Raw genomic sequence first — 12,295 nt, forward strand, 5'->3', positions numbered from 1 at the left:
GTTCTGGTTGCAAGTGTTTGCTCCGAGGACAAGTTTTGAGACTTATAGGAATATAATAATATAACTTGAAAAACAGCTTGTTTGTATGTTGATGGTAGGTGAAGGTTTGCTGCCTGAAGCGCAATGAAGCCCCTGAAGTTTTGTTTCGCTTTTGTTGAATTCTTTGTATTAACAAGCCATCTCACACTTCCAGGGGAGTTTAAACAGAATTGGTACGTGGTGTAACTAAGTTTGTAAAAAATCTCTACGTTGTATGTACACCGTATTCATGAATCTGCTTCCCATCTCCAGAGCATCAAAAGCTTCCTCTGGAACCCAGAAGAAAGATGTGCTCCCACCACTGCCGGCCGTGTCTACTGCACAGCCTGCACCAAAGTCAGCCAAGATGACCCAAAAGAGACCCAGAAATGAGACTGATGAGCTGCCTGCCATGGATAACCCTGCCAGGAACAAGAGCAACCACAAGGATCCTTTGTTCGCCAAACACAGGAAAGTGGAGGGAAATCATATGGAACTGTCAAAGGACATCAAAGTAGGTATCCAGGATAACTGGTGGGATGGTTCCCCCAACCCATGGGTGCTATGTGATTCTCTTTAGAAACATACTCTGTAAACACCAAAGGCATGAGAATCATGTTTATGCTGATCACCATTTTGGATTGTAGGCTACTGCAAATACAATACTGGTGTAAAAATAGGTGTGCTTATAAAAAGAAAGAGGGGATTGCTTAAAATAAGAAACAAGCAACCTGTGGTATTGGCTACAACCCAGATATAAGCCTTTATAGCTTATTTACAAAATGGTTCATGATCCTTGCCAACTGGTTCTTTGCATTTCTGGGTTACAAAATTCGATTACATGGCTGGTGTGGTCTGGGATGTTGCTCTGTGTGTGTTAAGCCAGACTGTGCACACTGTATTAGCTGGCTTCTAACTGCTTGCTTTTTCCTGACAGTGTTGTTAGTATTGGGGAACCAGCAATTGTTGTGTGGTTAAGGTGGAAATAAGTGTGAATGGATCTTACCATTCTGCCTTGGCTAGGGGACATGAAAACGGTGCTGCTTGCAGCCTCACTGCTCTCTTAGTCATTGGGTAAGGAAACCTGCTGCCGAATTTCTCTGTGCTTGGGAAAAGTTTGAATGGTGTTAAGCATTACAAACAGTCAGGTGAGAAGCAAGCAGGGATTGCTGAGGAAGAGAGCCTGGAAAATAGACTATGCTTGGGACAAATAAACATTTTCACTTGAAATTTAGGAAAGCTGGGCTTTGGAATTATTTTAGGCATATCTCTCTAACCAGCTTTATCTCTTTGTTTTTTCAGGGATCTGCAGATGAGGTCACAAAGCCTTTCCCAGTGCCTTCTTTGCCAAATGGTACCTCTAAGCCAAGGAGACCTCTGCTCAAGTTTGAAAAGTAAGTTTTTGTTTGACACCCCTCATCTGTACTTTCTGAAGGCTGGATCTGAAAAGATGATCATAGAAATGGGTAAAACCCCTGAAGGCATGAGGCAACGCTGGCCCTGAAACCACCCTGGTTTCTGCTTTTTCCTGAGATGTGTGAGACCTGCCTTGTACCCTACCCTGTTTCTCTTTCAACTGTTTTTCCTCTCTGTCCCCAATTCAGGCAGCATTCAAAGGAATACTACATTGAACAGGCCCAGAGGCTAAAGCACAAAGCTGATGCAATGGTAAGCCTTGACCTTGTGCTGGGAATGTTGACCAGCTCCTGCACTCAGCCCTGGTACCTGTGTGTGTGGGAATGAGGTTCACTGGCTACCATGACTTCCTTACTCCATACATGGAGTATGTTCAGTCATGTGTTGGGAGGCTGTCTTTATTTGGCAGGTGTTCAGATGTTCTTCTTTGATGCAAACACATCTAGACAATGGGATTCAGAACTGGCATTGTCTGGGGTTAGCTTTGCAGAGCTATAAAAGAGTCCTTGGAAAACAGATGGAACAGTTAGTTTTAAGATATTTTGAAAAGTCGGGATCCTGGCAGCTATTGAGTTGCTGGTGGCCAAGACTTGGAAGTGACCCTGACAGTCTGATTTTTCTCTGCTCTGCACAGTTTAACAGTGTGCAGGAGTGAACATATTGCTTTGCTAATTTTGGCTCAGTCAGATAATGTCCATTTGCTACTTTCTGTTTACCTGTGAAAATGAAGTGAATACTGCAGTGGGAAAGTTCCCTGTGCCTCGCAGAAGGCAAGCCTCCAAGACCAGACAACAGTATCTAACAAAAGTGAAGATAATAAATTACTCAAGGAAACCATTGAGCAAGAGGAAGAGAGACAAATGGAGCATACAGAGCTGATGACTGGGATCACATTAAGGGTTCTGCTGAGAACCTTTTAGTTGTCACCAGAGGCCAGACTGGAATCTCTTTCTTTCTTCAAATCCTGCCTAGCTAGGAAGAAAAGAGAGCTCAAGTACACTTGAGAGAAGTGTGTTTGGTCCTAGTTGAAAAATGAGAATTTTTTCCCCAATAGACTGACAAGACTGGAAAGGCCTTGCAGTACCTGGAGGCTGCCCTTTTATTCATCGAATATGGAATTGCCTTGGAATCAGACGTGCTGGAACCAAAATCAGCTTACAGCATACTCAGTGACACCATAGTTCTCATCAAGTAAGTGGCTTTCAGAGGGTGACAGTTTGGCAGCACATTTGGAGGGGAGGGCATTTTGGCACACAGTCCTCTGCTCAAGATCTTACAAAGTTCTGGATGCCAGGACTGGGTACTCGGGGCAGGTTTCCTGACTTTCCAGCTGTTTTTTGAGATTATTGCATGTGCTGTTTTTTCACGGTCTGTGGAGCTTCAGAGCGCTCTGGTGGCTGACAAGGTCCTGTTTATTTTGTCTCCTTAGATTCATTATGACACTGAAACCATTTGCAGACTCCTCAGTCTCTTCACATGGAAAAATCTTTGCTGTGTTACGGTGAGTAATTGTGTTTCTGTTCCTTCATGTTCTGCTTTGAAACTTGATAGAGGGAAAGATCCATTACTTCCAGGGGTGAAGGAATGAGTTAAATGGGAGTTAGAGTTATGCAAAGAAAAAAAAACCCAATATGAAGGAACAGGAAAAAACACAATATAAAAACCAGAATGAATTGAAACGTCTCTGAAGTGAGCTGGGAGATCAGTAAAGGACCACATGTAGAAAGCACAGGCTTTAAAATTTGATCTGCTGGTAACTTGAGAACCACATAAGGGCTTTCACCTAAGGTGAAAGAATGTGATTTGGCTGCCTATGTTTGAGCTGTGTAACTGAAGCTGTAGCTGAACATGGATGAGGCACTTCTGGATGGGGGCTTACTCAGCCTTTGGCACCTCTGCGAGCCTGGGCACCTGTTTGTATGAAAAACCAGAGAAGGCCCTTCCTTGTTTGTTTCTTTCCCTTGTGATGTTTTTCACAAAGTCTTTTTTTATCATGATCAGAAGAAGGAGAATTTTGAGCTTTCTTGACTTTCCAGTAGAGCTGAGGTGTGCCTGCCTCCATCCCACAAGGCTGATGGGGGCTGGGCACAAACACTGACCCTCGGGTGTGTTTCTGTTCACAGCATGCGCTGCCAGTCCATTCTGCACATGGCAATGTTTGGGTACAAAAAAGACACTGCAATGAGGTATTCCAGACTCCTGAATGACCACTTCAAGGTAGGGCACAGGTATTGCTAAGCTGCCAGCTGGATGGCTGTGGTAGTTACTGATGTCAGCTGAACAGGCCAAAACTAACTACACTTTTATTCCTTGCTGCAGAGTAATTTCAGAGTAATACAAGCACCTTCTCCAGGTGTTGCAAGGTAAGATTGAAAAATTTGTTGTCACGTGTCTGTGTTTCAATGACAATGAGTAAGAGCTTTTCTGTGGTCATTTCATGTGGCAGACAGCTATCAGGCTGTCTTTCAAATTCTATGGCTGGGAGAAGGTTGTTTGGACTTTGATGGTGGTACTGATTCCAGTTACATTGTTTGGCCACCTTGCACAGGCTAGTTCATTGGGAAGTAAATGGTCTCTTGAGAGCAGTGGTGGAAGCCCTGTAATACCAGTGACTAAAATTAGATTGGTTGAAGTGGTGGGGGTGTGATGAGCCAGGCAGTGTCTGGAAGGTGGCCGGCTGACCACATTTAGCTGCCCTGGGTCTATAAATAAGTGTGTGTAGGCTGACCTGGCTGCTCTGAGTAGCTGCCAGAAGCTCCAGCCTCCATAGGAGGGGAGCTTCAGTGTGTCTGAATTGGAAAGCATTAGGGAAAACACTTGGGTAATCTGGTGAAGACTTTCACAAGTAGGTGTAGATTTTGGAAGATAGATGGGTGGCCCTTTCTGATGTCTGGTCCCCACATTTTCTCTTGTTGAGCAGAGTCCTTCTAAATCACTTCCAAAAACTTGGCCTTGCCCTCTAAGTACAATTGTTTGTGCTGTAGCTGAACACATCTCACTTTTCAGCATTCCACTCCATGCTGCAGGCCTGGGTGACACTGGATAGCTCCTTGCATGGGGCAGCCTTGTGGAAAGATGTTTAGCTCTGAAGTTGAATGTGGTGTTTCTTTTCTGCTGCAGAAGCACAGGCTTGCCTTCTCCTCTCTCTCCAATACCCTCTCCTGCTGGATCTGTGAGTTCTCAGCCGGGATCAAATGATAGCAGCAGCATTGGCCACAATGGCATTGGCAACAGCACTGGCTCTACTGTCACTGTCTCCTGTCATATCTCCAGTGTCACCTCCTCCTATGTCAACATCACCTCCTATATCCTTCATGCATATGAAATTTGGGAAAAGGCTGATGCACTGGCCAGAAAGAATAAAGGTAAGTTTTTGCCCTTTGTCTTTTCTGTCTTGTGTCATGGTTATGTGTGTTCTTACTTCAATCCTAACAGTCAGTGCAGCAAGCACCATACCTAAAGATCAAAGCTTGAAATATGTGGAATGTCTCAGCCAGGGCATATTGGCAGAGATACTTGATGGTGATATATTGATGAGTGTTCCCATTAAAAGGTTGTCTTGGCATCCTCAAATGTCTAAGAGCTACGGGATGAGGGTGTCGAGTGCAGGAAACCAGCCAGCTCGCTTCAAGGTAACACAAGAAGCGTAAGGGGGTTGGGGTTTTTCTGTCTTTCCCTTTGAGGCACTGAGCTTTTCTGAGTTGATTCACTTTGTTTAAAAACATCGTTTTGGCCCATAGCCTTGTGTTTTAGTTTCTGTCAAACTTCCAGGTCATTTTGTCTTGAAAACGGTGAAGCTGCCTAACAGAGAAAGCTGAGCAGCACTTGAATTTGAGTCCTTGCTGGGTACGTGCCCAGTATTTGCCAGCAGCAATTCCTAGAATTGCTGCAACTTTTTTTTTAATTTTACAGTTTTGTTGTTAAAAATGTTGTATTGTCCTGTGGTGAATACACAAAAGCCACAGGGTGGGTGCAGTCCAGCCCGTGACCTGCCATCCCACATGGCCTTAGCAGTGTCGTTTTTCATAAAACACAAAGTTTTGTGAGCCACTGTGGGCAAAGAGATGCATTGCCATGACCTGTTGGGAAATAATCTTGCAAAGGAAAATAAGCACAATGTGCCTGGCTGAATTGTTGGAAGGCTGTAAAAATCCTCACACTAATGAGGCAGTTGTTGAAAATCAAAAGGCTTTCCAAGTCACCTCTGAATAAAATAACTGGATGTTGGCTGTCCTCTGAGCAAATCTGTGCTTGCAGCAGCAGTTCATGTGTAGTATTTTCTGTTCTGTCCTCAAAAGGCTGATAAAAGACTGTCACATAGAAGCAGTGGATGCTGCTAATAAGCCAAAGCAGTGAGTCATGGAGGAAGATGTGTGGGAGGGCAGCTTGAGCACAGCCTTGCATCAGTCAAGACTAAATTCAAAACGTGCTCTGTGACTGGTCCCGATGTAGGGGGATCATGAGTGGGCTACTAAATACTCTCTAAGGAGTGGATCTGTGCAGAGGCCAGTAAATACTCATGTAGGCTTGGTGGTGTTGTCACTGTTCAGGACGGTGGAGGCATTTCAGAACTGGAACTTACTGATAATCAGTGTAATGTATGAAGAGGTACAGAGAGTGAGAATGCAAAATGAATAAAAAAGGCCACATCCTTGATTCTTTTATACAATTCATAGGGCATAAGAAGAGGAAGAAAGAGCAGTAGCCTTTAGCTATCAAGATCCTATAAACCAGGAAGTCCTAAGCTGTTGGAAAGCAGTGAGCTGTAACTGCTGTCCAAGTCACTTGTGCAGAGCTGAAGATCCTTCTGGAGGGCCCACTAACAGGTCCCAGCTCCTCACTGTAATTCATGGAGCACTGTGGATCACGAGACTCTTAACAGGCTGTCTTCCAGCCTCTGATCTTCCCTAGCAAGGACAAGCTGAGGCTGCAGGCATGGATATGGAGTCCCTCTCCTTTCACATGATGCTGTGCTGACAGATCAAGTTGTCTTCTGTTTGCTCAGACAGGGGCTTTGAACTCTGTCTATTCCCCTTGGAGGGCATGGATTTTGTAAACAAAAGCAGGAAAATCAGAGGGAATGTATTCTCTGCTTCTGCATTGGCAAGTATTGGAAAGGAAGTGTGTGTACTCCGCTTCTGAAGAGCTCCTTGCACAGCCAAGCAGAAATTTTCCACCTCTAGCTTCAGTCTTTGTGTATCAAAAAGAAGAGTTGAGAATGACCAGTTTCTGGAAAGGTGTTTAGCCAACATGGTTGAGCTGAAGAGTGAGGGACTGGGCCTGTGTCAGTGGGAGGCAGGTCATGCAGGAATGTCTTGGAAAGGTGAGCGCAAAGGAATAGGTGTGAGAATTTCCCACAGCTCATGGTCACCTGCACAGATGGTTGCCAGCACAGCAGGGCTTGCAGCCTGCCAGCTCCTCATGGCAGGGTCAGGCGTGCTGCAGGAGCCACCTCCTGTGTGGGAAGAGGAGTGGGATGTCTGGAGTTGGTGGGATGGGAAGAATGTGAGACATGCTCAACTATAAGCAATCCAAATCAGAGCTGTATAGCCTGGCAAGCTACACAAATAGAGACATCCTGATGTCTCCAAGGTTTGAGGATGGATGAAGGAAAGGGGCCACAGCTGTGTGTGCTTCTGGGTGCTGCTCTGGAAGACACTCAAATTTGGCCTGTTTAGAATTTGGGGGAAGCTTGAAGTAGCTTGTGTGGTGTGAACATCCAAACTTTTGCCCACCTACCATGGAGTCTCTGTGTCCTCTAAAGTCTCAGGACATGAGGAAGTGGCTCAGTGTGTGTAAACATGTTTTCCTGTTGCCCGCCTTGCCTGCTGTGCTTGCCACCCTTCCCAGCCCTGTGACACTACTGAGCTGTCTGCACTGTTTAACAGGACTGGCCAGCTGACTGTGTGCTGCTGCTGTCACTCCTCGTCTGTCAGATGTGCCTGGTGTATAAAACCAACCAAATGTTTTCTCCTTCTCTCCCTTTTTTTTTTTTTTCCAGAGTTTTTCGCTGAGCTCAGCAGAGCGACGAGTGCTCTGGCACTGACCAGTAGCCTGACAGACCTGGTACACTACATCAGACAGGGATTACAGTGGCTGAGACTGGAAGCAAATATGCCTTAACTGGTTCTCCAGGTGGTTAAATACCTTGAAGTTTTTTTGCACTTTCGAAGCCTCAGAAACAGTTTAATTTTTTTTTAATTGTTCAGTACAAAGCACCTGCAAGGGAAAATATTTTAAATAAAGTTGGAAGTTATCTGGTTACACTGGAAAACCCTTGAACTGTGTTTTTCATGGGTAGCACTTTGCTACCTTGAAAAAGAAGAGACGGAGGATGGCACCTTCCTTTAAAATGATCGAAGTGCAATGAATTGTCTGAATGGCCCAATGTATTGATGGTCTATAAACATTTCTGTTACAAATAACCAGCAGGACAATAATTGCACATGATGCTGACAAGAAGGAAATCTGCCTCCAGAGGTGGTTATGCAACATCCCACAGTCTGCAGCAGTCGTGTGCCCAGACAACATGTCAGAGGAGCTGTTTTTGCAAGCACAGATGCAATCTTTGGTGTCTTTGTTCCTCAAGAGCAAGTAGCAACCTCATCAAGCGCCGAATGGCATTATGTTACAGGAAAAACAGCAAAAGGATCTGCTCTGCCTGCTTTCCATCCTCACCCTCCTACTTTTGTCAGCCAGCTGACAGAACTGAGGAAGCCACTGCCTTCAGTGCTGCAAGTTTCCTTTTCAGATCATCGCTGCTTTGGTCCTCCTTGCTATGCTCTCGAGCGCATCCATGCCCCAGGCACTCCAGCTGTGTTACTGAGGGGCTGCCTCAGCTTTAGCCTTGCAAGCCAAACACAGTTGGGGTGGCAAAACAACGTGGTGTGTTTGGAGCAGCCCCACCTCTCTGCTGAGAGATGTCACCATGAGGATTCTTTGTTGGGCTGATTTTTGTCATTTCAGTGGGTGGGGCTGGAAAGCTGCACTGCTTCATTGTCATTGCTTGGACATTGTTCTGAGAGCTTCCATGGGAAGGAATTGCTTCTGATTAAGGAGGGATTAAGTGGCTGAATGTGGAACATAAGATAAATTTTTCATTTGGATATCTGCCTGCAACCACTGAGGGTCTTGGTGAATATCTAAGAGCAGGATTTGTACCAAAGTAGGGTTTTCTTCATGTGGGAGACAACTCATGTGTTCTCTCAGCCATACTATAGGATGGGCCCAGTGACTTAAAAACCTGTCAAGGGAACAAGAAAGGGAATAACGAGCTGTTTCCAAGCATTTTGTCCTTGTAACAGTATCAGTGAAGGCAGCACCCATGGCATTTGTGCATTCAGTGAGGTGACACCCTTCTCTACCCAAAGATTCCTTGTTGTGTGACAGCAGCAGCATCCTGCCATCCCCGTATGTAATAGTGTGCCTTAGCCCGCTGGTCCCCTCTCACATCCCTCGCCCTCTCAGACAGACCCATGGGACTGGTGAAGAGAAAGACGGTATCCCAAAACAATGGTGTTTACAAGGAAGAATAATCTCCCTTTTCCACATAATTTCATGATGGAGGAACAGGTCTGCAGACGTGCAGCAGTACCCTCTTTGCAAAATACCTGCTCATGGGTTTCAGGCTCATGAAAATGGACGGTAAATAAATACCAGCAAAAGGTCTTCATTTCCAAAAATAGCTTCTGTAGAAGCAGTCCCTGCCATGGGGAAGCCTGGGCTCCTCCTGGCTCTGGGAGGAGGTGGCAGGAATGTGCTGGTCCCAAGCAAAGGGGTGCTCTCCTGTCACCTTCCCTGGCAGTGCAGGACCACTGGGATCATGGCTGGGCCCTTCTGCACCTTGAAGGGACTGGCCTTTTATGTTCACTGTGTTAAAATCCTCAGAGCATTTCAGGGATGAGCTGTCCTAACAAATGGAAGGAAGATTCATGTCCCCCCTCCCCATTTTACCTATCAAGCTTCGCTTGCACTCCTCCTCCCTGGAGCAGTGAGTGCTTGGAGTAAGCCAGGGACAAAGAAGGGCTCAGCATTAACTGTTTTGTTCTCAGGAAGTGTGTGGATGGGCAGCCAGCCTGGAGGCTGATGTGCACTTTGGAGCTCGATCCCAGACTGGTGGATCGATGCCACCTTCGGACTTTGTCTTCAGACAAAGCTATTTCTAGGATCACCAGCTGAGGAGGAGGAGGAAAGATGAAAGCTTTATTGAACCTGAAGACCACTGTGGGAGCCTGCAGGAACCATAGCAGAGTGTTAGGGGAAGGCATAAGGAGCAGCAGGGACAGGGGTGTCCTGGTACTTTCCTTCTGTGCACATCCATGTCCCTCCCTGCTGCCAGGAGAGGTGCTCGCCGCTGTGCGAAAGCGGTCACGCGAGGGCTGCTCCCATTCCCAGCACAAACTCCCCTGGGCTTTGGGGGAAAGGAAATCACAGGCAGTTTGTGTCACAGGTGTGTGGGGGGACCTTTGAGGGCTCTCACTTCGAAAGGAATCTGTGGAAGCATCACTCCCAGGCTCCACAGCAGGAACATAGGTTTTGTTTCAGGACACAGAGAAGACTGTTTAAATAATAGGAAATTCTTAAAAAAGCCATCATATTTCAACCTTGAGCCAGGTCAGAGGCCTGCAGAGGGTTAGGGAAGAAGCTCATTGATTTCACCTGGGCCTATTCAGGTCTTTAAAAGAAACAAACTAAGAAGAAATAAAAACAGAAATCAAAACGTAGCAGTGGAGGAAATAACGTTTGCCATTAAGAAGCAAACCATTAATCCAAGGAAAACCAGGGGTGATTGTTTAATCCCAGAAGGAAAGGAGGCAGCTATGGTGGCAAAGCAGCATCATTTCCATGCAATATTTATTTAAAAGAAATAATAATACATGTGTTGAAATTGTCAAATGTTCTATTTTTAAGATGCCATTTATTTAATAGTTGAAAACCCCACTTACATGGAGATAGAGATCTCTTCTGTAACTGAAAGTCAAAGTCTGACTGCAATGTCCTTGTTTTTGGTTTTGTCCTCTCCCCTCCCTCTTGGTTCCCATGATAAATCTGTACATCTTTTTTTGGGGATGTATGTCCCTCTTGTATATAACTTTTTTCTGCCCTGCGTGTGATGGAATTTCTGAGATGGTTGATTCATATGGGGGAAATAATAAATGAATGTTTGTTATGAGGTGTTTCAAGAGTCCTTGTGTTCTCAGCTTCTTGCAGAGAGAAATTCTAGCATAGCTTTTCTCTGAATGGCCTTAGTGTTTCCCTTCTGAATGAGGTTTAGGTATGAATTTCTGTACAAGAAGTCTCTTGTTCCCTTTGCTGCCCTGTTTGTTGCCCCTTGCCCTTTCATTAATGCCCAAAAATGGTGCAGATGTAGATGCTCAGAGTGGCAGGAGTGCCATGACTTGGGACATGTTCCTCCTACCCTCCCAAAACTGATCCAGGGAAGGCTGTGCTGGGCCAGCTGCTGACAGCCAGCAGAGCCCAGCTCTGAGTGCTCCCTGACAGGAACATTCCACAAGTTGGGTTCAGGCAGTCCAACAAGATAAATAAGAAAATCAGGAGGCAAGGCACAGAAGTGTGGTGGCTGAAGGGTCCTGCTCTGTGTTTGCCACAAAGGTGTTGTGAGCTTGGATTGGTTTCTGAAGGGCTGTGAGAAGGATTTCCCTCAGGGAGTCCCACAGGATTTCATGCCCTGTGGCAGCTATGTCTTGGTTTACAAGGGGATCTCTTTGCCATGGACTTGCACTTCCTGTTGGAGGCTTTTCCCACTTTTTGTTTTCCAAGCTGTTCCTTGAAAGAATGGTTTTGGCATCTCTGCAATATTGATATATAATTTGTGTGTGTGATTCAGGTCTACTCTGCAGCAGGCGTTGCCCCCAGGATGTTTGCTAATAATGGATGTGGTTTTCTCATGCACTGTGTCAGTTGTAGAGGATACTGATACCTGCTTTAGTACCCACTAGAAATGCTGCTGTTACAGGTGCTCTGCATAGAAATGCACTCTTGCACTGTGGTCAGTGCAGGGCCAGGGCAAAGCAGGGAGGGTTAATTTTGGGGGTGGGATGGGAATGGTGCTGAATATGCCAGCAGGGAGGACATCCAGCCAGGCAGGATGTGGGGCTGTAGCAAGTGTTGGCTCCCTTGCTTGGCTTTCTGCCCAGGGCAGTGGCCGCCCTGGGCTAACACAGCCAAAAATATTTTTCCAGTAATACTTTGTTGTAGTTTCTTTAATTATCAAGTCTTTATTGCCCAAACCTAATTTTGCAACCCTGTTTAATTTATTTTGAAATTTTTTATTGATTATAGATGAGCTTGCATTCTGTCTTTGGCTTGGCTTATCCTTTTCAAAGACAAATGTCATTTTTGGCAAAACAGCTGAGTTAAAGTCGATTGCACTTTGTCAGCCCTGTGCTGCTCTCCAAACACTAAAATAGCCCCCTGGCAACCTGTGCTTTCCTTACATTAATTGCAGTTTCAGCAATCCCTGTCACAAAAACCAACACTGTTCCTGGGCTGTCATCAACCTTTCTGAATGTGTTTCCATAAACTTTGTGTTCCTGAAGCTTGTGCATGTTACAAGAGCAGTGTGCACTCACTGCTGCTTTGGGATGTATTTTATCACAGTATTTGGTTCCCAGAGTTTCCACTGGGTTTTCCTCATCTCCTACTCAGTTTTGCTGAGGTTAAAGGGTTTTTTGTGCCTAGAATTTCATGTTGTAACATTAAGGCCATGTTTTACACTGTCAGAGGCACTTGCAAAACTTGTAGATTATTTAGTGAAATCTTGATTTTACTGCTGGCCAGTTGCATATGAAGAAATACTTGTAAATGGAAAAAATAGTTCAGATTTTTTTCCAGTTTCCAA

General features: G+C 45.4%; 1 protein-coding gene across 2 annotated transcripts in view; it reads left to right on the plus strand.

The window, feature by feature from the left end:
• Nucleotides 1-10,616, plus strand: part of AFF1 (AF4/FMR2 family member 1) — a 68,274-nt gene extending 57,658 nt beyond the window's left edge. For both annotated transcript variants that reach the window (XM_032108827.1, XM_032108828.1), the window contains exons 13-21: nt 292-532; nt 1,321-1,412; nt 1,623-1,686; nt 2,489-2,625; nt 2,864-2,935; nt 3,558-3,651; nt 3,754-3,797; nt 4,555-4,799; nt 7,436-10,616. In XM_032108827.1, coding sequence (XP_031964718.1) covers nt 292-532; nt 1,321-1,412; nt 1,623-1,686; nt 2,489-2,625; nt 2,864-2,935; nt 3,558-3,651; nt 3,754-3,797; nt 4,555-4,799; nt 7,436-7,557 — 1,111 coding nt within the window. In that variant the 3' untranslated portion in view covers nt 7,558-10,616. The remainder of the gene's footprint in view (nt 1-291; nt 533-1,320; nt 1,413-1,622; nt 1,687-2,488; nt 2,626-2,863; nt 2,936-3,557; nt 3,652-3,753; nt 3,798-4,554; nt 4,800-7,435) is intronic.
• The last annotated feature ends 1,679 nt before the right edge of the window (nt 10,617-12,295 follow it).

Source organism: Corvus moneduloides, chromosome 5 (assembly GCF_009650955.1).
Source record: "Corvus moneduloides isolate bCorMon1 chromosome 5, bCorMon1.pri, whole genome shotgun sequence".
Lineage (NCBI taxonomy): Eukaryota > Metazoa > Chordata > Aves > Passeriformes > Corvidae > Corvus > Corvus moneduloides.